The sequence below is a fragment of the Leishmania mexicana genome, chromosome 20 (genome assembly GCF_000234665.1).
Source record: "Leishmania mexicana MHOM/GT/2001/U1103 complete genome, chromosome 20".
NCBI lineage: Eukaryota > Euglenozoa > Kinetoplastea > Trypanosomatida > Trypanosomatidae > Leishmania > Leishmania mexicana.
In genome coordinates this window covers 2,153,174-2,177,447 of record NC_018324.1, presented here as the reverse complement: position 1 = coordinate 2,177,447, position 24,274 = coordinate 2,153,174, and the positions used below count along the sequence as shown (strand labels likewise).

Below are 24,274 nucleotides of genomic sequence, written 5' to 3'. Positions count from 1 at the left end.
CGACGGTGTCAGCGAGAGTGTGTGTGTGTGTGTGAGTAATATTTAACTGAAAGACAGGCCGAGAAATGATCCAGGGACTCGTCAAACAAAAAAACGCGCGCGTGCAGGGCGCTGTGCAAACCACGCGTTGTGCCAAGCGTACGCGCCGCAATTACGCTTTTACGTTTGTGCGTATAGGCATACAGCCGAACGAGGCCAGGTGATGGGGTGCGGATGTGTTGGAGCATCCAAGTATGCGCGAGCGATAGCGTTTTCTGGCTTCTGCGGAAGCCCGGCCTCCTCTTGTGGGGCACCTTTGAGGCTGCGCCAGAGGTTTTGCACTTTTTTCTGACCTCTGCAATTCTTTGGTACGGCTCAAACACATTGGGAGGTGCACATCAGCCGTCTGTTTCACTCGCGTGCGGCCCGCGCCCCGTACTGCTCTGACTTTTTATTCCTCCGCTTCTCTCAACATGGATGTACGCCCCACAGGGTCCTTGCTACACTGGACCTCTGCTCGGCACCGTTCGTGATTTTCTCCACTGCTTGTGGTACAGTGCCTTCCCCCTCCCCCCTCCCGCTCCCGCCACCTGTCGACACGTGCATACGTGACTTTCCCAAGCCGTTCTCAGCGCCCCTATCTCCGGCTTCGCTTGGAGCTTTGTTTGTGGTGTTGCAGCGGCCTACGCGCAGAGCGCACCAGTTTCAAACCGCAGCAGAACATGAAGCGCTTTTTCTCTTCGCTCTACGAGAGCACAGGCCTCATCAAGGACCCGGGACAGCGCAGTATCGCCAGTCGTGTGACTGCCTTAGCGGTGGAGGGGGTGGCTGTCTTCACGGTGCTAGGCACGCTCGGTGTCGACACATCGCCGCTTATCGCTGCTGCCGGAGTCACCGGCGCGACGATCGGTTTTGCGTGCAAGGACTTCGGAGCGAACTTCGTTGCCAGCATTGCCCTTTCCGGCCAAAGAGCGCTGCGCACGGGCAACAAGGTCTCGATCGGCGTTGGTGTCAACATCGTCTCCGGCACCGTTGTCGACTGGGACACGCGCTACATCTACCTCCGAAACGAGGAGAAGGCATTAGTGTGCGTACCGAACAATGTGGTGCTCAACTCTGTCGTCATGTGGAAGGACCCGAATACGGCCGCTCCCCTGACATCGAAGGGTGCGTATCAGGCAAAAGACAGCAAGGAGTGGAATGCAGCTGCCAGCGCAGCTGAACCGCCCCAAAAGTAGCGCGGTAACAGCCTTGGCTTTCACAACCACCATCTTCAGTTTCTCTTTTTTTCCGCCCCCTAGCTCTGGCAGTGCGTGTGGTGAGGCACGGATGCACAGATGAGCAACTCTCTGCCAGGACCATCTGCAACCCTCATAATGTGCTTAGCATAGGGAATACTAGCGCCTCAACCTATCGTTGTGCGGTGCCCATCTCCTTTTTTCTGGCCTTTCTCACACCTCTCGCCGTTTTGCATCTCTTCTCCGCAGCTGCGCTATGCACGCTTAGGCGGGCCCCATCACTGAGAGAGACTGTGCAGTAGTGTGATACTGTCCCCTTCCGTTCGTTGTTGTCTCTCGTTTTCTGTGGCGCACTAACGGCGGTGGATCACTAAGACACATGCTGTCACAGGAAGGCCGTCCGCGGTAAAACCGAAGCGCGAAAAGAGAGCAGCCATTTTCAAGGATGAGGCCCTCTTCCCCCCACGTTCTGCGGAACCGCTACCCCGCCCTCCTGGCCATTTTTTGCGTCCACCAACGCACCTCCCCTACGTGTGTTAGCGCATGACGTGTGCTCTCGACCTTCCACACTCCCTGCACCGTCAAGGCGGCCTCTTCACATGGCTTCCCTTCCTCCTCTCCTCCTCTCTCCTCTTGGCTCCTGTCGTGCTCTGTCCATCTCCTCCGTGCATCGGACGAGGGGTTGTCTAGTTGCTGCCAAGGACCGTGGGGAGCGCCTGGATCGCCTCGTTGCCTCGCGAGACGTCATAGCAGTGCCGCAACCCTACTCGCTCATCGGCTTCTTTTTTTTGCGTTGCTAAGTAGGTGTGTCCTCTTCCCCTCTTTACCACCTCTCTACCTCCCCGCGCAGCCTCCTCGGGAGGAGTTTTTCGTTGGCGGTGGTGCTCCCTTCTTTTTTTTTGCTGGACGCGCCGCTCTCCGATCCTTTGACGAGTGTCATGCGTACTGGATGGCCGCCAAGACCCCTCTCGAGCTGACCAACGTGGGCAGAGTACCCCCGCGCGAAGGTGGCCTCTCGTCACGTGTGGTGCCGTCGGTGGTGGAGGTGCTCCCAGGACTGTATTTGATTGCAACGATAGTGCGGGCAAAGAACCGATGTCTTCTGGAGCTGCTGCAGCCGACGGCGACCTCTTCCGACGTCGCTTCGCACTCGCCTGCGCTAGCGCACGAAGACGTGTTGCAACGACGCTTGTCGGAGTCCTTGGAGAACTCGGCAAGACGCGCATCCACAGTGAACGTACCAGCAACGCTGACGTCCGGCTTTCGAGTGCCGCGAGTCATCCAGCTGGTCGCCGAGGATGAGGGGATTATTGAAACCGTTGCCCTCGTTCGAGAGCCGCTTGGCTCGGCGTTCTCGTCCGCTCTCGAGGGTCAAGAGGGAAGCGATGTGCGGACGAGCACCGTGGACGGCGCGTTGTCGACGTCGATCCACCACGTGCATGTGCACTTCTTTATCGGCACTTCCAACGGCACGGTCCTCGTGGGAAACGCGTTGCGCGGCACCATATTGGCCGTCGCGCAGTTTCAGTACCATCATCGGTTCGATGATGAGCGGCGGAGCGATCGACTCACCACGACCTCCACTAGCCGCACATGCGAAAGTCGCGATGACCCGATCGCAGGATGCCCGATAAACGAAAAGGGCACCGCTGCGAACCAGTCGGTGGTGAAGTTTGTGGTGCACCAGCGGTCCGACGCGCTGCTGTGGAATCCGTCTCTTCCCTTCTCGCAACTGTCCGCGAGCGCGGTGTCGGACTGGGGTGATGGCCGCTCCGCAAAAGCCAGCGATACGCCCGCATCCCCAACAGCGAACTCGCGCGTCGTCAGCGTCTATGTCGCACACAGTGGTGGCAAGGTAGTCGAGCTTTCCCGCGCCGCACTGGACGTGTTTGTGCGCGTCTCCGTCAATCGTCTTGATGGTCATCGCCCGCATCTCATATTGGAGTGGTCGCCGGAGACGTCCACCACCGCCTTCCCAGTCGCTGGACCTGCCAGCGAGTTTGCTGCACACGTCAACTGTGTCTCGGTGTTGGCGCCGTCGCCGGCGTCGTACTCGACTATCGAGAACCGCACCGCGTCCACCAAGTCGGCGACAGCGGAGTCAACCACTTTTTCCATTTGCGATGCCGACATCGTTCGAGAGCCCTCTAGCGACGGAGTGTCGCCGTTGCTCTCTCCCCTTGAAGCACAACGCGGCTTCTCCGATGTGCTTCTTGTCGGTGGCACAAACCCGCTCTTCTCGTCGTTTCGCCTGCAACCTCCGCCCTCGCGCTTCTCGGCCTCCAACACGGTTGCGGCTGTAAAGAGCATGGTAACTGGTGTGGCTCGCTCGCTGTGGTCAAAAGCCATCGGCGCGTCAAAGACAGTGGACCACCCGCCGCGCCTCAAAAAAGTCGCTGCACTGCGCACGCACACCCTTTTGCAGGCCGACGCGAAATGCACTGCACTTCAGGTGGACCCCACGCAGCAGTGGGCCGCGCTCGCGATTGAGGGTGGCGGCCGCATTTACGTGGTTGATGTGCAAAGCGGCATAGTGGCTGCGGTGCTGAAGGGCTGTCGCGCTGCGCAGTTTACGTGGTGGTGGACGGAGCTCGCCGGTGGCAGGCCTGCCTTGTTGCTCGTCGTGTACCTGCCGCTCCGCCGCGCCGTTGAGGTGTACACGACGCGGACGTGGCAGCGCCTCGCCGCACGACATGTGCCGAAAGGGAGCGTGCTGCTGCGATGCTGTGGGGCGCCATGCGAAGCAATGAGAAAGGCGTCAGACTCACACGGACAAGACCGACCCGCTTCTGCGTTTGATGGTAATGGCGGTGCCCCGCTGCTCATGGATCCTGCCGGAAACGTGCTCCGTGTTGGTATACAGTGGGTGCTCGACAACCCACAGGCAAGTCTCGCTCGCCTGCTCTCCACGCAGCCCGCATCGCTGAGGGGAGGCGCACGAGCAGCGTGTTCCGCTAGTGCGACGTGTGCGCTGAGCACGTCGGTGCTGCGGGGTTGCAAGACCCCGGATGATTTTCTTGAACTTGCTCTGACGCTGCCCTTGCCATGTCCACGCGTGCAGCGACTGGCCTCCGCAGGAGGAGGATGCAGTGTTGCTGGCGGCGGTGAGGTGCGCGGCTACCTAAAGGAGCTGGCCGTGCTCTGCGAGACAGTCCAGCGTCGATTTGCGCCAGGGTACGCGGAGATCGCCGTGACACCGATCCCGGGCGCCGTGCAGGACGTTCTGGACGGCGCGGTGGCGGCAGTGCCGCGCGGCGTGACGGCGGCGCAGTGCCTTCACTACGTCCAACTGTATGCAAGCTTGGTGGAGAACTACCAGCGCCTCGTCACCTGCAAAGATGTCGCTGTCACCCTTTACTTCGACCCGCAGCAGTGGACCTCACCTCTTGTCACTCCGGACCTGTGGAAGGCGACGTTCTGTGTCGCAGCACATCCTGCCGTAGCTGCCTTTGTGAAAACCATGGACGCGTATGTTGTCGCAACCCTCGCAGCGCACCCCGCCGAACTGCACATCTACAAGAGGCACGTCTCCACCTACCTGCAGCAGGCGATGCGCGGGCCTCCTCGTGCATCTGCTGCAGCGGGGCCAGACATCACATGCCCTGCGGCGCGGGAGCTGCTAACGACCAGAGCGGCGCCGTTCTTGGTCGACCCCGCCAGCTTTATGCCCCTTCCGGCGTTTCTGCGCTGCTTCTACGCTGGGTCGATGCACCCCACTTTTCTGCGCGGTGCCATCGAGAGCGCTGAAGACGCCGACGGCAGCGTCAGCATTCTCGGCCCCTTATCCGACCTCGTCTTTGGGGCTTGGGGCGTGGACAGCTTGCTCGCGCAGCTTCCCGCGCTCCGACAGCTTGGCTGCGCAGACGGCGATGTCGCACATATCACTGTCACTTGGGTGGCGCGTCAAGCCGCCCGCGACCTGGCCGCGTTGCTGTCCACCACCACAGTAGGATGCCTCGCTGCTACACTGCTCGGCTTTTCTGACGAACACTTCGCGGCGGCACTGGCACGGGCACCGATTCCGTTTGTTTCTGTGAATGGCGATTTGTCGGCTCGCGCGGCGGTGGACAGCTTGACAGGCCTGCTGTGGTGCTGTGCCGTACGGGTGGCGCTGCGACGACGGACGTCATCCTTCGCCCAAAGCGAGCTACTACTGCGCCGCGTGCGGCAGCTACTTCAACTGTGGCATACTCTGTCAAAGTGCTCACCCCCACCGCGGACCCCCGAGTCCACGGAAGCGGAACCGGGGCGGAGCGGCAGCCCCGCCTCCGAGAACGCCGTGGCCTTGCATCTCCGCCTGAGCGGCGTCGATCCCTCCTGCTTGCCGACCGCAGAGGCTGTGGGTCGTACGTGTGACACTGATGGAAAAAAAGTAACCGCGACAAATGTGATTGCCTGCTCTGAGGGGGACGTCATGGAGATGTATCTGCAGCGCAACGGCATCACAGCCACACTGCTGGACGGCTTCGCGGTGCCGCGAGCGGACGCGGACGCGGACGCCGCCCGTCTTTTCCCGCTCCTTTTCGCCTTTGTCTCGTTACTCGGCGAGGCGGGGTACGCCAGCGAGCCAGACGCCGTTGTGGTCCAGTCGTTGGCGTGGATCGACAGGCATCAGTGGGATGTGGAGCGGTTTCGCAACGAGGCACTGCAGCCAATCGAGCAGCTCTGGCAGCAGCTGAGCTCAACATCCGCAAAGGACGGCACCGGCGCATCCCTGAGTAGCGGCTCGTCGGCCGTGTATGCGTCGTGCCTCATCCTCGTAGCCATGAGCGTCCTGCAGCACGCCTTGCGCCCTCTCACCGATTTAGATTTTTTTTTCTGGGAGACCGACGCCGTCCCTGATGGAAATTTCTTTCCTATCGACGGCACCCCATGCGGTCTCGTGCTGTCCGGCAGCCGCACCACTCGCGACTACCTGAACAGTGTGCATCGGCTCTCGAGTCTGCTGGAGAGCATGTTGCTGCGCGTTGTCGCGCCGCTCGAGAACGCCGAGCGGGCTCTCCTCATTCAGCAGGTCAGCCTTGCCTTGGCAGCAGACGACGCGCTCCTCTTCCCGCTCGTGCCAAAGTTCCTGCGCGGGCGGCTGTCGATTTGGATGCAGGTGCTGGCCCAGACCCCTCGCGCCCCGCTGCGGCGAACGCAGCGAGTGCGGCGGCTGGTGGAGCTGATCCTCTTCTTTTGTGAGGTGTCCTCCTTGACTGTGGGCGGTGTGCCGCTGACGCAGCTGCAGTCGCACCTCTCCATTCCGTGGAGGGTCTTGCTCGGTGGTCCCAGCAGGCGGGTGCAGCTTCAGCTTCTCCCCACCGTGGCTCTTACGGATGGGGCGTCGCTGACGGTCTGCCGTGCTTCCCTGGTGGACCCCCCCTCGCTATCCACGCGGCGCACCGACTCCGTGCTTTCGCCGTACGCGGCAGAAGAGGAAGATGCGCACAGTGCCCCGCTGAATGCAGGGGCGGCGGCAACCGTGCTTCGACGGTTTCTGGCCGCTGGAGGCATCTTGCACGCGAAGCAGCGTGGAGCGGCCGAGATCACCGCCGCAGGGCCAACGCCTTGCCTTGGTCTCATCGCCGAGGACACGCGTCAAGCCCTGGCGCGTCTAGCACAGTGCCTCGGTCTTCGAGAGTCTTTCCCCGACATCGCCGATGTGGTGCTCATGGACTACGAGATCAAGCATCTGTTCCCCGTCGCGACTGTAGAGCAGGAAATGTTGCTGTTGTCTTCCAAGGCGGCCGCGCCACAGGTGGCGGCATCCATTCTGCAGTCATTTTTGGTTCTCATTCTTCAGTGCATGTCAGCGCGGCGTAACGGGTATGGGCAGCGCGGAGAGCGTGCCGCCTACGACGCTGCTTCAAAACAGCTGCGTAGCATGGCACAGGCCGCCTCGGTGGAGTTGCGAACGTGGCTGCAAGATCGCGAGAAGGAGATGACGGTGGCGGCGACGCCCGAGAGCACGACGAAGAGGGGCGCAGCGGGTGGCAAACATTCCACATCGCGTGCCCTACGCGGCCCTTACGCGGTGTCGGCCGAGCAGCCCGTCTTGGCTGGGCCCGGCTGGGTGACATCAACGGAACACCAGGAGATGGGCCGCCTGGTCTCGTCCGTCCTCTCGACCGCGAAGGGAAGTGCGGCCAACAAGAACTTCTTCCACCTGCTCTTCACACTCTCGCAGTGGGCATGCGAAGGTCGCTTGTACCTCCCATCTGCTGCGCAGCGGGTGGCACACGAACTGCCGCTGATCGTCGAGAGGTGGGAGAAGCTGATTTGAGGCCGACATACGCGTGGAATGGAGCGCTGCTGCGTGTTGCGCCGACGTTGATGGGAGATTCTTTTAGTGCGTGCAGGTGTGCGTGCTCGATTGTCTGCTCTCCCTTGTCGTGTCTACCCCATGTGCGCGCGTTGCGTGACGGTGCCCGGCTTGTTGAGCCCGTGCTATTCGGGTATGTATGTGGGTGCGCGCCAACCTGCTCTGATGCGATGTGGCGCAGCTCGTCGAGTGACACAGATGGGAGAAGACATTTTCTCTTTGGCCCCCCCCCCACTCCCCCTCCCTCCCAGTGTGTGGGCAGGGGCGGGTACGCCTCCAAAAGGAGCACAACGGCGTTTGAGAGAGCGTGCCGCCGCTGGATGAGCAAGGACCTGCTCAAGAGGAAACGTACGCATCTCATGACGCGTCTTTTTTGGTTGTGCGTGCGGCAGAGTCTGTCGCCTCTCTGACTTGCCTTTTCGTCGCCATCTTTTTCCTCCTCTGCTCATCTCCCTTCTTGGGTGTCCCATCCCTCCCTCCTTCTCGCTCTCTCCTTCCCGTTGCATTCTTACTTGAACCGGACTCATCCTCGCTCGCGCGACTGCCCGTGCACGCCGACGCCGCAGCGCAGGCGCGGAGTCTGCCCAACGGGTACAATGAACCTCGATCAACTGTCGCAGTTTCTCTCCACGGTGATACGCCGGCACACCGCACGCGAGGAGAGCATTGGCGCAAAACGGCGACTTGTGGCGCTGTACCGCGACGATGCCAGGTGCGACGTTGCTCTGTCGCTCCCTGTCGCTTCGCTCAAGACACTCTACACGGACTTTGAAGTACGTGAGCTGCCCGCCTTTTACGGCGATGGTGCTCCCCTTGTGCTCGAGCTAGACGGCAGTGCCTCAACCAAGACTGGAGATGATTCTGCGCGGAACGGAGTAATCGTCAGCTCCCCAAAGCGTCCTCGTGACGCCCAGGAAAGCCATGATGAAACGGCAGTCGCCCCAAATGTCGCGGATGCGAGCGCGCCGGTACCGTACAGCACCGTCGAGGAGGTGATCGGCCCCCTGATCAGCACCGAGGACCTTGTGAACCTGCGTACCGGACTGGCCGGTGCAGCCAAGTCGATTCCGCTGCCAAGTGTCACCGACAAGGAGAAGCGCGCCGCGCTTCACAAGGCCATCAAGACCTGTCTCGGTGGCACGCACGTGAGCAACACGGTGGATGGGGTTGTGACTGTCGTAAAAGCGAACGCCGCCGATCGTCGGGAAGAGCGTCGCCGCTCTCGCACCAGTCGCCCAGAGCCCAGGTACCACCATTTTACGCTTTACAAGGAGAACACGGACAGCAACCAGGCGCTGCGCATGCTCGCCCACCACCTGAAGCTCTCCTCGCGACAACTGCAGTTCTGCGGCACCAAGGACAAGCGGGCCGTCACGCTGCAACGCGTTGCAGTACGCGAAACAACAGTGGAGCGGCTCAAGACGATCAACAGTCGCACTTTTGGAGCACACAACGTCATCAAGGTCTGCAGTTTCACGGAGGAGAAACATGGGTTGCGCCTCGGCGACGCTCTCGGGAACCAGTTTCGCATCGCTCTCCGCATGTTCTCTGCCGCGCCATCGGCCGCCGAAAGCGAGACCTCCGTGTGCCATGTGCTCACGGCTCAGGACCTGCACGAGGTAGAGCGCGTCGTGCAAGAGGTAGGGGTCATCAACTACTTTGGCCCTCAGCGCTTTGGCACGACAAGCATATTGACCAGTGACGTTGGCATCCAGTTCCTGCAGGGGCGCCTTCGCGAGGGCCTTCGCTTGATCCTGGAGTCAAAGGCGCACATGGTGCCGGAGATGCAGCGGGTAGTGGAGCTCTTTGACGCGAGTGACTGCGCGGCAGCGCTTCAGGCAGTTCCGTACTATTGCTACCAGGAACGCGACATTCTCAAACACCTGTCGACGAATCCGAACGACTACCTGGGCTCGTTGCAGGCCATCTCACGTACCATGGGAATGATGTACTTTCACTCTGTGCAGAGTCTCGTATGGAACCTGCTGGCCTCGTCGCGGCTGTCCGACAAGAGTCGAGCACACGCTGAGGTTGGCGATCTCGTGTTTGAATCGACGTATCAGGAGCGCGTGGCGGACAGGGATGCGCGTCCAACGCCGAATTCTGATAAGTCCAAACTCCCGGCTGTCCGTCGTCTGACAAGCGAAGACGAGTGCGCGCATTTCGGCCTGGAGGACGTCCTTCTGCCGGTCCCAGGCCCAGATCAAGATCTCGTGTACCCCTCCTCCATCGGCTGCACGCGAGACGACTACGATGCTGTGCTCGCGGCGCTGGGCATCAACTTTGCGTCGAAGGAGGCGCTGGCGCTGATGAAGGTGTTTCACTTCCACGGCACGTACCGCGCGCTGGGGGTGCGACCCAAGGAGTTTTCACTGCGTGCGGAGATCGTGGCAGGCTGGCGAACCCCTGTGCTGAAGTCCGACTGGGAGAAACACTGCGACGCGGAAGGCATCGTGACACCGGCGCTCAGCAGCGCCGGCAACGGGGCAACGGGGCTGGAACCGACGGGGCCGCTGCAAGTCGTGGTCGCCACCTTCTCACTGCCTCCCGGCAGCTACGCGACGAGTGTGCTACGAGAGTTTTGCATTCCCACGACGGAGAACGGTCAAGGCAAAGATTCAGGGACTGAGGATGAGTAAAGCAGCTGTGGCGACGCCCTGTCACACGATGGGTGCCAGACGCGTGGCGACGGTGGTCGTCGACAGTGACCCACGTGACGTTGCATCGTCACGCGCTCTTTGCGCTTCTGTCGTTCCATCTCACCGCTCGCAGTCCCTCCTCTGATACACGTCGTGTGATGGAGTGAACGTGTAAGTAAAACCCTAGAAGACTCTCTCGCGGTGCAGCATGTTGCTTTTGTCGTTGCCTCTTCTGGAGGTGCACCGGCGCCATGTGGGCAAGTCACACTCCCATGAAAAGGGGCACACTCTAGCACGCGTGCACGTGTCATACGATGACCGATTTCTGTGGTATGCGACTGTCCCCTTCGACGAACGCGCCTGCCCTCTGTTTGATCGCGGCGGAGCGGGGCAAACCCGTCAGATGCGCACCTCCTTCATCGATCCCATTATCCTTCCTCCGTTGCACTCTTTGCGTTTTCATTGGCTCGTGTGATGCACCGACTCGCTGCTGCGCACTTTGTTTTTCTGCTCTTGTTCGAGGGGAGGAGGAAGCGGGTAGCAGACAACCCTCAGCAAGTCTCTGTCCACGAGCGTTGGCGTGCCTCTATTATGTGTGCACTCATATGCTTGCTTTCTCTCTAGCAGTCGCGTCTAGCAGCACGAGAGGAGGTTGTTTTCATTACCATGTACATGGATATTCTTGAACAGGAGGTGGAGCACCTCAGTGCAGAGGTGATGCGGCTGCGCCTCATGGTGCACCGTGTGACACAGGTGATGGAGGCACCTCTACCCGATTCACACCACCACAGCAGCCACGTAGAACCACTGCAGGTGGCACCGCTTTCTACAGTGCCAAGCTCCGGCATCCCGACAGATTTAAAAAACACCTTGGACTCGTACAAAGAGTTGCTACCGCTGATGCAACTGCTTCTGGCGCAGCAGCAGCAGCAGCAGCAACGCAACAATGCAGAACTCTCCCACGGTCAGCGAAGACAACAGTCGTCACGCCGCCACCGCCGTTCAAGCAGAAATCTCCGACGTGCCTCATCTCGCAGAGCCGCCTCATCTAATTCTCGATCTAGCTCACATGCCGCGCCATCAAGGAGCCAGTCACAGAGATCCTCCGACGCCTCGCTTCCCATATCCTCGTCACACAATCAGGGCAACCAGCCAACAAGCCTCCCGTCGCACAAGGATGCGGGACCGGCACGCACATCCTCGCCGTCTTTTACCTCCCCCTCCTCCCCGACGCCTGCGGTGCTGAAAAAGAATGGCCACGAGAAGCGCACTGAGTCCGCGATGGCGCAGGGGCAAGGTGAAACCCTCTTTACCGGCGAGCGACGTGCGAGCGAGGACTCCCTTCACGTGACGCCAACACGAGAGGAGCCACCAGCGGTAACCGAGCAGGAGAACTCCCCAGACCGCAGCAATGTCACGCCGCTGGCAACGTCGCAGACCCGGTCGGCGACCACATCGCTGTCACGGTCAAAAATGCATCGCACGAATGTCATGGACGCGGCCACAGTTTCGAGTCCAAAGAAGAAAGTTGCCCCAGCGACGGAGCCGGCCGCGGCCGCCTCTCCGCCGTGCCAGTCAACCAGCCTCACCTCATGCAAACTGCAGCTGGCGCCGTCAGAGCAGGAGGTCGGGCACCGCGCTGCTCGAAACCCAGAAGAAGCGACAGATCAGTACAGCCTCCCAGCCTTTTCCCCCGGCTGCGAGGCACCGAGCACGCTGGCCGAGTCCCCCGTGTCCATCAAGCGCGCCTCCGTGCAAACCGGCTCCTTGCAACGTGGTAGTGTTGCGAGCAGCATCATCCATAGTGAACAGGGCATATACAACTACAGCGCCCTGCAGTCGGCCTACAGCTCCCCTGCGTTGAGCCATGTGCCAGAGGGCGCAACAGAAGCAGCGAGGGCAGTCCAAACTACGTCAACGCCATCGCCGGCACCATCAGTGCAACTCCCCTCTTCGCAACAGCGTCACAACCAGTTGGCTCTGCAAACAAGTGCACTCTCGCCTGCGCACGAGCATGCGTCATCCCCGAGAAGCACATCTGAGGAGAGCACGGAGGGGGATGCGGCAGAACTGCAAAATGCGCTGCAGGCAGTGATCCCGAGCCCGTACAGAGCAGGCGTGATCCTCGGTGGCCGCCAGCCTATTAGCGTGCGGTCGATGAGCACTCCCTCTCCCTTTGCCACGGCTTCCACCAGAGTGTGTGCTGCTGGAAGCAACCCAACTGCAGCGGCGATCCTCGGTCGTGACGACCGCGCGAGCGCGGCGTCGCGGGCGAATCTGTTGCAGGCTTTGCAACCGATCCCCTCTGACAGCAGCGCGTCCACATCGTCCTCATCCAACATTGCGGATTTTTGCCATCCCTCGCTGCGTCAGTCCACCGAAGCGCACCACCGCGATTCGAGCTTCCACAACTACTCAGACTCGGCCTCGTCGCAGCCGCCATCGCAGAACGCCGGCACACGTAACTCGGAGGGGTCGCCTGCAGACCCCTACGCGTCCCAGGGCCAGGATGCATACAGCCTCGCTTCCTACTCGCTTCAGCACTCCCCAGGACAGAGAGGTAGCGACGCCTCGCCAAACTCGTCGGTGGGCCACCTAGGCTCCATCTCGGCTGGCGGGTACTACTACGGCTACAACTTGGGCATCGGCACCCCGAGTCTGCGGAGCTTGGCGCTTTCCCCCATTGCCGACGCGTAGCCTGTCGCGCGGTGCGAGGAGCGCGCCAGTACAGGGAGCTTGTCACCACTGCGCGCAACGAGGGATTGCTACACCTACTCATAGAAGACGACAGTAAATCGTAATGGTCTCGGCATCGCGCGCGGCCCCCTCCCCTTCCCCCAATATTGAGGCGCAGGTGGAATAGACCTCCTCCACCGCACCAGCTGGTGCTGCCACCTTGCCCTGCTAACTTTTTTTTCTCCTCTCCCTTTTTGGGGCGCGCCACAAACACCCAGAGCGGCTCTCCTCCTCTTGTCCTGCCTTGCATCCCTATGCCTTTCTTCGTTCTACTCCTCCCCTTCCCTTATCCCTCTCTCTCTGCGTCCGTGTCGTCAAGGACGTTTTTCTTTTGTTTCTTTGCTCTTTCGTTTCTCACGGCGACTCGCGGCGACTGCAGTACGGCGACAGCGTGCGCCGTAGCGTATCGATTTACACACACCACCACCATCCTATCGCTTGTATTTTTATTTGTAGGCACCGTAGGCGAGCCCGCAGTCGGGCGTTCAACGTCATCATAATGCACAGCGTCAGCTTGGCTGGACTTTGCGCTGAGCTCTCACGAATACAGGTGGACTTGCTCCAGCGACGGGGCGCCCCGCTTCTTTTGGCTCACGAAGGCATCCAACTGCTGCGGGAGCAGCTGCCTGCGATCGAGTTGCCGTCCTGCGTTAACTCGCAGATTTCCATGTTGGTACCGAAGCTGCTGCGGTCGTGTGCGACAGTGCTGCGCTTTGCACCGGACGAGGACGTGCTGCCGGCATTGGACGCGCTGGACTTTTGCGCGGCCCTCACGGCAAAGTACGCCGATGGCGGCCACCTTGGCGGTTGCATCAACCTCAACGAGCTCTGCTCGCTTCTTCGCTCCACCAGTGCGCTGGACGACTGCCAGGCCCGCCTACTAGAGTTGACAGGGCTTCCATCGCACTCGGATGTCGGCGCGTCACTGGCGTCAAGGTCGTCAACGGCCGCGGCTCCGACAGCGCCAGTGCGCAAATTCGACTCGTTTCTCTTGTCAGTATATCATCATGCCATGCAGTTGTGGTCTCTGGAGCAGGAAAGGCCAACGACGCTAAGTGTGCTCTCACTCCTCGAGACGACCAGCCGGATCTACGGTAAGGGGTTTCACTTCCCCGCTGTCGGCGCAGACAAGAACAGCCTGCTACCCGCGAAGGCGAAGGTCCGAATGGAAGCCAAGATGCAGCGCTGCGTCGGTGCGCGCGGCCTTTTGACATCTCTGCGCAAGCTCGAGCTGAATCGCACAGATGCTGGCATGTGCCTCGCAACGATGGCGCAGACGGGGCTGTACGACGCGGAGGTGTGCAATCGTAGCTGTGACATCCTCTTCTCCCAGCATGCAATCCTGTCCAGTCAGCAGCTATGTCAGGTCATCTTTTATCTGGGCACACTGCAGCACCGCCACATTCATCAGAAGTTCTTCTCGAGTCTGATCGAAGCCGAGAAGTGCAACGCGGAGGCGGTGCGGCAGCACGTTCTCGGCCTCGCCATGCTGCGGCAGCCACCCCCGAGCGAGGCGAGAATCATGAATAGCGTCTTCCTGCACGCACTGCGCGCCCCCCACGCGCACCAAAAGCAATGGCGCAGCCCCCAAGGCTCCTCATCCCCCTCTCAGTCGTTGGAGGAATCAGGAAGATGTGATGGAAAGCGGCAGCACGCATTGTCGCCTCGCGCGCACCGAGCTCTTTCCGACCCTTTGAACGACAGTGGATACACCCTTCCGCCGCAGTGGTATATCGATGTGGGCCACGGCCTTGCGTGCCTTGGCATCCAGCACCCCAAGTACAAACTCATGACAGCGCGGCAGACCCGCCGCAGCATTGGCCGCCTCACGACAGCGGAACGGTGCAAACTTCTTTACGCCCTGGGCGGCGTGCCGGCGGATCAAGTGCCGCTGGAGCTCCGTCATAAGTGGCAAGCCAAGGTCGAGCGAACAATCTCCATCGCAGCGGAAAAGCTCAAGGATATGGAGCCGCACGAGGGTCCCTACGTCATGAACGCGCTGCTGTACTGTGGTATTCAGGACCACCCGCGCATACCCCGCGCGCCGCAGCTGGAGTCAGACGAGAATCCTGTGGAGGTGTTGTTGCGCACGTGGTCGACAGTACCGAAGGAGCGGGTGCTGGAGCTGACGGAGCAGATCAAACCACAGCACCTCCGCACTACAGTCCCGAATGCTCCCTCCGCGTTGACCGAGGTGTTGACCCGCGTGGCGGCGACGTTTGGAGCGGCGTCGCGGGAGGAGTCGCACCGGTTGGAGCCGCTCTGCGCCGCTGTCGAGGCGCACAGCGTGGACATGACTGCGGACGACTTGATGCGGACGCTGAAGGCCCTTCTGCAGATGGGCCGCACAGGCCCGTGCCAGCACGACGCCATCCGCCAGCTCCTTGCCAACCTGTGGGAACGGCGATACGACATGCAAGCGGAGCAGCTGGTCCAGTGTTGCGAGTGTCTGCAACCCTGCACCGACCTGCCAGAAGCCATGCGACTACTGCAGTTTGCCGCGTCCCATTAACGACTCGTTGCATGTGTGCGTGTGCGTATCTTCAGTGGGGAGTGCAGGCACGAGACCTCTCTCTCCGTGGCGACCGAAAGGCGCTTCGCGCACTAGATGCATCGACGTCGTCGGTATGCGTGAACACAGACGTTGCTCACCCCCCCCCTCCCCTCCCACGACCACCACCACCTCGCACCTTGGCGCTGATCTGTTGTGGAGATGTAGATTTGAACGTGGAATGACGAAACTCTGTCATCTAAACACGCACACACACAAAACGTTATTCAATATATTTTCAGTCGTGCATGCCCTACACACACGCACTCACTTGTCTCTTGTACTTTGAGAAGTGAACGTTATGGGGGCTAGAGAAAAGATCAAACCCATAAAAAAAACGGAAGGGAGCGAGCACGACGAACAGATTGAGTCCTCTGACTGCCGCCCTTGAGCGTCTGCTGCTCTCCAAGCGCTCGCACACGTGTATGTCGCCGCCTCTCTCTCCAGTTGCTTTTCTCTCCTATCTCGCCACCTCTTATAATGGAAACCCCTGCGTGCGCAATTTCATGTGCTCTGCACTCCTCTGGCGCCAGTCAGGCTCTACGGCTCACTGGAGAAGAGGAAGAACAAAACACACACACTCTCTCAACAATGGGCAAGCGCACCAAGAAGGCCCCAAAACAGAAGCGCAAACTTTCCATGGCGGATCGCCCGCGCAAGCTTACTAGCAAAGGCAAGGTAAAGCACAAGCGCGGGGACCTGACGATGGTGAGCTGTCGCAACGTCAGCTTTGAGGTGAGGCAAGGCAAGGGAGGAAAGTGGATCAAGACAGGGGAGCGCAAGTGCAACATCCATACCGTGTGCGACTGTGTCAAGCGAACGGACCCGGCGCGGATGCGCTACATTACAAACCGGTAAAACGTGAAGGGCTCAGCGCCTGCGGCCCACCAGCGGCGAATAACCTTTTTTTTCGTCGCTCACGTCGTTGCTGCGCCTCTAAGTGTGCTTTGGCCTTTTTTTTCGTGGTTTATCTGTGCGTGCGTTTTGTGTGTGTGTGTGTGTTGCCTCCTCTCTCGTATGAATTTTGTAAGCCACTGCAGTTCATAATCGACCATGTTCCCACGGCCACCGCAACAGTAGCAAAACGAGGTGCGGTGGGTCTCGGAGACGTTGCCTCTCGCGACACCTCGTCCTCTCCCTCCTCTGACCCCACCATCCGGGACAGCTAGGGTCTCCTGATCGGCCCTCTGAAATGCTTCACGTTATCCCTGCCCGTCTGCGCGCTGCAGGGTTATTGCGCGATTGCACCTATGCAGGTGTGTTACCTCTCCTGGGACACGCACACATCCATCCCACTCTCCCCTCTGCCTCGTTCTCCAAACCGTTTTTTTTTCTCCTCACATGTGGCATCCTACTCGTTGTGTGTGTGCGCGTGCGTCGCCTGCGGTGTCAGGAAGGAACAGCACCCTGTACTTAACTACAGTTGTTTTTATACACCCCTTTACTGATTGCCTGCGCTCGAGCGTGCGTCGCTCTGCCTAGGGCCCGCCTTTGCTTGCACTGAGCTTTCCACAGGCGTATGGACTACTCAGGCCCCACTTGGTTTGTGTGCGTGTGTGTATGTGTTTCAGCCTCTATGTGATTTAGGGCTACCCCTCTGAAGCAACCATCATTAGCGCGTGGTGACGTTTGTGGGACTGTCGCCTGCGAGTTTGACTTTCTCCTCCGCTTTTTTCTCGCCCTACGCACCCCACCCCACCCCCACCCCTCCGGCTATCGTCCTCTCCGGAGCCCTTCGCGCGCGTCCCTCACTCCTCAGCCCTATTTGTGTTGTTGTGCCTCTTTGTCAGTGCGTGTGTGCCGTCTGCGCGCACCATATTTGCCTCACCCCCCCCCTGCTGCCGCACCTTACCTCACCCCCGACCGCTTTACCTGCTCTTCTGCTGTGACTGTGAGTTGCCTGCCGTGCCCGCTTGTAGACGTTTGGTGTTGGCACACAAACCCGCTGTCTAGCGTAGCCGTTGCGTGGGATCCCTGATGGGGTTTTTAACAGTTTCCAAGGGCAGTGATCCGCCCAAGACGAACGTGGCGCAGGAGGCCTTTGATTACATCTATAAGCAGATCCCCGCCCCGGCGGTGGCGGACGTCGAGCGCTTTCTGGAAATTGGCCACTTCGAGTCGCTTGCCACCGCGACGTGCTTGAACCTCGAGGACCTGTCACTCTATCTCTTGGCCTTCGCCGTAGACGAGTCAGCGAAGCGCATTTACAAAATATCGGAGAAGCACTTCGTGGCGTGGATGGCAGGCCTCATTAGCAAGCTTCCCCGCAGCGCCGCCCCGCCCACCAGGGAGAACGCATACGCCCCCTTATTCGCTGCCGTCCATGGCGCAATCGTCGACCTCAACAACACCATTCGCAATAACGAGGAGAAGCGCAGCAAGTTCTACCAGTTTCTGTACAACTGGTGCCTGAAAGGCAATGACGCCTCTGATCGCGTGGATAGCGCGAAGGAGTTGTGGTCGTGTTTTTTTTCGGCATCGCCGGTGTCGTTCACGGCGGAGGAGGCGCGCCGCAAGTTCACCGCGTACGTGTGCTTTCCGCGTATTAATCAGTGGCTTGACTTCATCACAGTCCTGGGTGAGAAGGCGACAGAGAGCACATCAGGCAGGGTTGCCGTTGAGCAGTCTGGGGTCTCGTTTGATACCTGGACGCAACTACTGCTGTTTGCCCAATTCGACAACTACGATGCGTACGACGACGAGGACTCGTGGCCGGTCGCCATGGACGACTTTGTGGAGTACGTGCGTAAGTTGGAAGAGAGCAAGAAAGCGTAGAGGCGGCCAGCGCGCTTGTGATTGGCACCGACGCGTCACGCGAAGAAGAATGGCGATGTTCAGCGTACGTTCGTTCTGGGAGAACATGTGCGAAGGTTCACCTGCGCTACACTGCCACCCATCGCATTTCTCGCTCTCCAGAAGACGCACACCGTCCTTCAGGCGTTCGTTGTCATTTTCGCACGTCGGCGTGTTTGCCGTCACCCACGGTTGATTTTTTTAGTAGTCAGCACCGCGGCGGAACTCGCCGTTTTTTTCTTTTTCGTGTGCGAAGTGGGGTCTGCTTCTCCTTTCTCTGGAACGCCGAAAGAACATTTTCGGACCATGTCTTGTGTTTTCTGTGGGTGCGTGTGCGATCATGGGATGGGGCGAGCATTGGAGCGGAGAAAGTTGGTTTCGTGATGCTCGTCTCACCACCACTGATCTTCATCTACAGTATTCTTGACACAGTATGCCGCAAGATGGGGGTAACATGCGGACACTGCGCAATGAAACGAGCCTGCCAGTCGCGCGCCACTCTCTCCTCGCCGCCACTTTTTTTTTCTCAAATGCTCACTTCACGTATACCCCTGTTGATAGGGTTTTCTAGCTTTTATATCGCTTGCTGCATTCATCTTGATGTGCGCAAGAGCCCTTCACTCCCGCTCCCCTCCTCCCCGCGTGCTCTCGTCCATCTTATCTCTTGTCCGTTGGATTCTCTCCTGTTGCTTGATGCTAAAACCACCACACCACCTTCGCCCGCGCATCACTCGATGGTGTGCATGTCAGTAAGAAAAAAAAACTTCGCGATTTCCGCTTCGCGCACCATTCCCGTGCGCGTATCAGTGCGACTGGATTACATTACAACCTCTTCCTCCCTTCCTCTAGAGACACACCGATGAGTTCGTCGACGATGGAGCATGCATGCGACTCCCATCATGGCCACCAAGAGGGTGTAACCTGTTTCTAGGTGACACCACCACCCCCGATCGTAACAACCACATCGCCGTTGCGGAGCTCGACCCACTGCTCCTGCCAGGGAGAACTCACTCCTTCATGTTTCTCCTCGCCGTTGTCGCGAGGGAGGCACCGCGCGTTCTCTGATGCATCGCGTGAGGCCCTTCATCCTGCTGACTCGCACCGGGAGCGCGCCGTGACAGGCACGCCGCCGCAGAAACATGTGTGTCGTGTCGTGCCGTCCCCGCGGCCGAGTGCGTCGTGTCCTTTGGCACTTTTTGGCGTGGGCGTCGGCCCACACATCGCCACAGGTGTCCGCCGCATCACCACCTCAAATGGTGGCTTCTTGCTGAGCGGCATTGTCCGCAAGACCTGATGCAGCACAAGCCGCGCGCGCAGCTGGCGTGCCGGTTTCGTGCGGTGAGTGAACCGGGAGCACGCAGACGCGATACTCTTCTCCTTTGTTGTACGTTCACGCTTCTCTGCTGCATCTGCTCATTCCCTCTCGCCTTCAGTTGCCGGCGCTACAGCAGCTGCCGATCCCTCTGCCAAAGCAGCAGCACAGAGTGACAGCATCTTCCTCCATGAGCCGAAACGCCGACGCCACTGTGGCACGGATGCAGCAGAGGTGTGTGTGGGAGGGGGGAGAGACTGCACTGAGTGGCGGATATTTCTGCTTACGCAGATGCCAAGGGTCGCGCGGTTGTCTGCGTATTGTACTGTTCTTCCTCCTGCAATCAACACTGTCCCACACGTATCGTGACGATGCGTCTCGAACGTTTTTCTACCGCTACTCTTTCTCGCTTTGTGGATACCTGAGCCGACACATCATTTCGCTGATTAAGTGAAACTCGCGAGAAACCGAAAAAAAAAGAATTCTTGCTCGTGGTAGGCAGAGGAGAGAGTAGTAGCGGCGTTAGTGTGTGCTTGCTCATGTCTTGCATTCGATTTGTGACCAGCAGAAGCAGCACTGACAGCCATCGGCCTCCTTTGCGGCTTATCCCCCCACCCCACCCCATCGCAGTTTCTATCGGTGATGACTTTTTACCCTTCTTCTTAGCACTGTAACTCGCTTCCCGCTGCGCTGTTCATCTACCTCTCTGTTCCCCACTCGACTTGATTGAGCGTTACCGATTTTACGGGGCCTCGCAGGATTGTCTCTTCTGGCTTGAGGCAAGAGAAGCACGACGCAGTGTGATCCCACCCCTCCCATTCAGGCTGTTGACGAGCGACATGTCCTCTTCACTGCAGGACGCGTTTCCAGATGCAGGCGGTGCGGTCTGCAGCACCTTCTTCAGCTCCGTCGACCTCTCTGAAAAACTGTGGGCCGGTATTGAGCTACTAGCTGAGGCAGATGATATCACCTTCTGGATCGTCGTGGCGAACCACGACCGCCTGCCGGTGGTGTTGGTGAACGTGATCACCGTCGTAGACCACGCCCACAGTTCTCATTCAAGGGCGCAGCGCAAGGCTGTGGCGCCAAACGGAGAGCAGCGCGTCATTGAAATTCTCATTCGCATCGCGACCGGCACCGATCTGTGCTTGCGCCGCCATGTCGATCCGGCAAGCCTAGCAGCGCGGCTGGGTGTCCTCCTGCCGTGGAAGGTGCTCTTTCCCATGTCGCTGCTGCTGCTCCGCCACAGCGGCGCCGCCGCCTCCGTCACCCTCACCTCCCTGATCCTTCTCAACCCTGGTTACCTCTGCACGCTCAACACGTTTATGCCGACGTGGTGGGACGGCGTCAACCGATGTGCCGGGCGGTGCGCGCGTGAGCTGCAGCGAGGCCGCTTCCAGCGTCAGCCGGGCGACATCCTCGTCTCTTTTGAGCAGGTGTACCGCATCACTAAGCAGCTCTGGGCTGTGGTGCAGTGCGCCCCCTTCCTCTCAGACTACATGCCCTTGCCGCGGACACTACGGGCGCTGCGCGTCATTGTCGACGTCCTCTCGCCGGTTCTGCAGCACTTCATCATGGTCTGCGATGAGCTCACACCGCGGCGGCCAATCCTGAGCCGTGCGAACTCCGTTGTTGTGAATGCCGCGATTAACACATCGTCAGCCTTGCTCTTGTATCACACCTACGCCACACAGGGGCCGCGTCGGCGGCAGGACGCGGACGTCTATTGCGTTCCACAGCTGACCAATCGCACTTACAGTCACTTGCGTGAGTACCTGCGTCAGCACGGGCGTGGCTTTATTCAGGAAACGCTGCAGGCGTACGGCAACGGGTCGCTCTTGGGCCTCATTCACTTCTTGTACCCCCCACCTCACTTCGCTGACGACGCGGGCGAGAAGGCGCTTGGCCAGGTAATGCTGACGCTTACAAAGGACATTTCGGACAGCAACGACTTTGCAGAGGGCGTCCGCGGCTCCCGGCAGCGATTCTTCGAGCTCCTGCTGCTCGAGGTCGTGCGCCAGGGCGTGCACATCGACGATCTTCTCGCGCGTCACCTCGTGACGACCGAGGAGGCGTCAAAGCTGGGTGCCTCGGAGGACACTGTGACGAGCGCACTGGCCGGCCTCCCGGCAGGCAGCGCCGTCGCTGACGCCGCCTCTGTAGACCCTGCTCCGGCATCGTCGTCCCCATCACCAGCGCCCGCCGCGACAGACATTGTCGACGATCCTCTCGTCGCCATGGTCATGGAGGTGTTCCCGCAGTTTAGCGCTGCTAGCGTTCGCGCCGCCTTGAACTTCTACGGCAACGACGTGGAGCAATTCATCATGGATGCAAGTATGGAGAACTTGCCACCTCACCTCGTTGGGCCTTTGACGGCGTCTGGGCAGTCCGACGCGGAGCTGGCGGCAGCACTGGCGGCACAGGAGGCCGGGGTCGATGACGCTGCTGCCCCCGCTACCAGCATTCGCACAGTAGAGTCTCCAGCGACTCGCACCGACGCCTCAGCGCACTTGACATTGAACGATTTTGACGACAACTTTGAGCCTGACACGCTCTATCGCCTTATGGGTCGTGATCTGTACGAGATGCTGACGGACTCGGACGGTGACGCCGGCTACACCGACGGCGGTGCGAACGATGACGAAGTGGAGGATGAGACCGCGTACAAGATCACCATGAATGACCCTCAGTCTTACATATCGGACGCCTTCGACATTGACGAGGAGATGAAGATGAAGATTCGCGTGCTGAACGAGATCATGTACGAAGATGAACTGGACGACGGTCAGCAAGATGTTCACCTCACAGGCGGGGACATTATCGACGATGCCTCCGACAGCGTCGGTGACGACAATGGCGGTGGCGTGCGACGCGGACTTGAGCGTCGTCGTGGTGGTGGAGGTGCTGACGACTATGCTCCAGGGCAGCTGGACACGGAGACATTGGCGGCCGTTGAGGACCAAGGGCGGGCCGCTGCAAGCGCAGCCGGCGCAGCTTCACCTCCGCAGCAACGGGCACCTCGCGACGAGTACCACGGCAAGCGCTACCATGAGAAGCGCTCAAAAGATCGCTTGGCGGTCACGAAGCAAATCCAGTCAGAGCGGAATGAGCGGGTCCCGGCGTACGCCAACAAGAAGAAGACGTCGAAGGCAAAGGCCGGGGGGTCGAAGGGCTCTCTGCAGCGCGCCGTGAAGAAGGGCAAGTTCACAGCTGATGCCTGACGCACATGCGTGTGCTGATGGTGGTCAATCATTTCTGCATGGCGTCATGGCCCAGTGATCATTCATGGTGTCGACAGACAGGTCTGCTTTGGTTCTGTGCAGTAGAGACATGCGGTCATCACACCGTTACAGCCAGCTGACTACCCACCGTGACGGCGATATACCACACGTAAGCGCACTCTCGGTTCTCTGTGCACAGGCACATGCTTGTCAGTTGGCCCCCTGTTGCCGCCAACCCCTGGTAGCGTAACACCCGTCGCGGCGCATGTGTGCGCAGAGCATGCGGCGTCTCCTGCGCCCGACCCGGTGCGCCGATGTGGAGGGCACGTGTGCCGGGAGCATGGCGAGGGAGAGCCCCGAATCAGCGCCCTCGAGTCCTCCAGACCCGAACGTGGAGGGAGAAGCATGGCGCACGGCCAGGTCGCCGGGGCTCGGAAGGGCTCTCACCGGAGGCTGGCTGACTTGTTCCTCGGAGCTCATCCGGCACGCGCCCGGCCCCCACCCCCTGTAACCCCGCAGGGCGGACGCCACCGCCACCGCCCTCGAGCAGAGCCCTCCGACGCCGACCGCGCAGCACGTAGCCGAGGAAGGGGTGGGCAGATGCTGTTGGACGCATGGCGCGATTCGTTCTCGGCGACCGGGAGATGTTGCGGCCAGAGGGCTGTGGCACTGTGGTTGCGGAGGCGTGTATACTTTTTTTTTGCTGGCGTGTGCGTGGTGGGATGGGCACGTTGTGTAAGAAAAAAACGAAAAGGATAGCCACGGACTTCTATGGTCGCCTTGTTGATGTGTGCGACGTTCCTGCGTGTGTGAGTGGAGGGGGACAGAGATCTCTAGTGAAGCACATAGACGGTGCGGCTCCGTGTGTTTACCCTCTCCCGATAGTGGATAGCGACGGTTGGAGGCGTATCGCTGTGCTTCTGCGGCGGACTTGTCCAGTTCACTGATCGACGGAACTTGCCGCTCAGAGCAAGCAACTGCGCAGGATGGGCGATCCGCAGTGTTCTTCTGCATATCACCCGTCCACTCCTTGCTTCGAATCCGCACTCGAACGTAAAGGCTGAGAAATAGCTGAATGCCCGATAACGTGGGTGATCGCACACATTGCTGTGTGCACGTGGGTCTTGTGTGTCTTGACTGCGTGCGACTGCGGTTCCCAAGAGACCATGGCGCCACAGGAAGAGGCACCTTGTGTCACACCCAAACTCGAAAGCGAAGCAGCGCTTCCACGTGTGTGTTTCCTAATCACTCCCACGCTGTCCTCATCCTTTCCCTGATGTGCCGGTCACTGCTGTGCGAATTCTTGAAAAACGCGTAGCAAAGCACACTTGTTGGACTGGGGGCGTGTGACAGCGTTTTGGGTGGTGATCGCGCGGTGTAGCGTCCGCCCACGCGCACGTGTCAGTCAGCGTGAACGCTGCCCTCTTTCGACACCCCCTCCCCTCCCCTCTCCCTCGCGCTTTGTTTCTTGCCTCAGCTGAGTTGCAGGTGTTTTTTTTTC

General features: G+C 59.9%; 8 protein-coding genes across 8 annotated transcripts; all 8 read left to right on the top strand.

Moving 5' to 3' along the window:
• Positions 1-701: 701 nt before the first annotated feature.
• Positions 702-1,217, top strand: LMXM_36_5770 (conserved hypothetical protein; the record flags this gene model as incomplete). The annotated part of the gene is made up of 1 exon (XM_003874886.1): positions 702-1,217. One exon carries the CDS (start codon positions 702-704, stop codon positions 1,215-1,217), a length of 516 nt encoding a protein of 171 aa, XP_003874935.1.
• A 949-nt stretch (positions 1,218-2,166) lies between these two features.
• LMXM_36_5760 (conserved hypothetical protein) lies at positions 2,167-7,482 on the top strand (the record flags this gene model as incomplete). The annotated part of the gene is made up of 1 exon (XM_003874885.1): positions 2,167-7,482. The coding sequence occupies one exon, from the start codon at positions 2,167-2,169 to the stop codon at positions 7,480-7,482; it is 5,316 nt and encodes a 1,771-aa protein (XP_003874934.1).
• A 635-nt stretch (positions 7,483-8,117) lies between these two features.
• On the top strand, positions 8,118-10,160 carry LMXM_36_5750 (conserved hypothetical protein; the record flags this gene model as incomplete). The annotated part of the gene is made up of 1 exon (XM_003874884.1): positions 8,118-10,160. The coding sequence occupies one exon, from the start codon at positions 8,118-8,120 to the stop codon at positions 10,158-10,160; it is 2,043 nt and encodes a 680-aa protein (XP_003874933.1).
• Positions 10,161-10,826: 666 nt separating this feature from the next.
• LMXM_36_5740 (conserved hypothetical protein) lies at positions 10,827-12,857 on the top strand (the record flags this gene model as incomplete). The annotated part of the gene is made up of 1 exon (XM_003874883.1): positions 10,827-12,857. The coding sequence occupies one exon, from the start codon at positions 10,827-10,829 to the stop codon at positions 12,855-12,857; it is 2,031 nt and encodes a 676-aa protein (XP_003874932.1).
• Positions 12,858-13,395: 538 nt separating this feature from the next.
• On the top strand, positions 13,396-15,408 carry LMXM_36_5730 (conserved hypothetical protein; the record flags this gene model as incomplete). The annotated part of the gene is made up of 1 exon (XM_003874882.1): positions 13,396-15,408. The coding sequence occupies one exon, from the start codon at positions 13,396-13,398 to the stop codon at positions 15,406-15,408; it is 2,013 nt and encodes a 670-aa protein (XP_003874931.1).
• A 630-nt stretch (positions 15,409-16,038) lies between these two features.
• Positions 16,039-16,305, top strand: LMXM_36_5720 (phosphoprotein lepp12; the record flags this gene model as incomplete). Its single annotated transcript, XM_003874881.1, has 1 exon — positions 16,039-16,305. The coding sequence occupies one exon, from the start codon at positions 16,039-16,041 to the stop codon at positions 16,303-16,305; it is 267 nt and encodes an 88-aa protein (XP_003874930.1).
• A 1,119-nt stretch (positions 16,306-17,424) lies between these two features.
• On the top strand, positions 17,425-18,222 carry LMXM_36_5710 (conserved hypothetical protein; the record flags this gene model as incomplete). Its single annotated transcript, XM_003874880.1, has 1 exon — positions 17,425-18,222. The coding sequence occupies one exon, from the start codon at positions 17,425-17,427 to the stop codon at positions 18,220-18,222; it is 798 nt and encodes a 265-aa protein (XP_003874929.1).
• A 2,169-nt stretch (positions 18,223-20,391) lies between these two features.
• Positions 20,392-22,773, top strand: LMXM_36_5700 (conserved hypothetical protein; the record flags this gene model as incomplete). Its single annotated transcript, XM_003874879.1, has 1 exon — positions 20,392-22,773. The coding sequence occupies one exon, from the start codon at positions 20,392-20,394 to the stop codon at positions 22,771-22,773; it is 2,382 nt and encodes a 793-aa protein (XP_003874928.1).
• Positions 22,774-24,274: the final 1,501 nt, after the last annotated feature.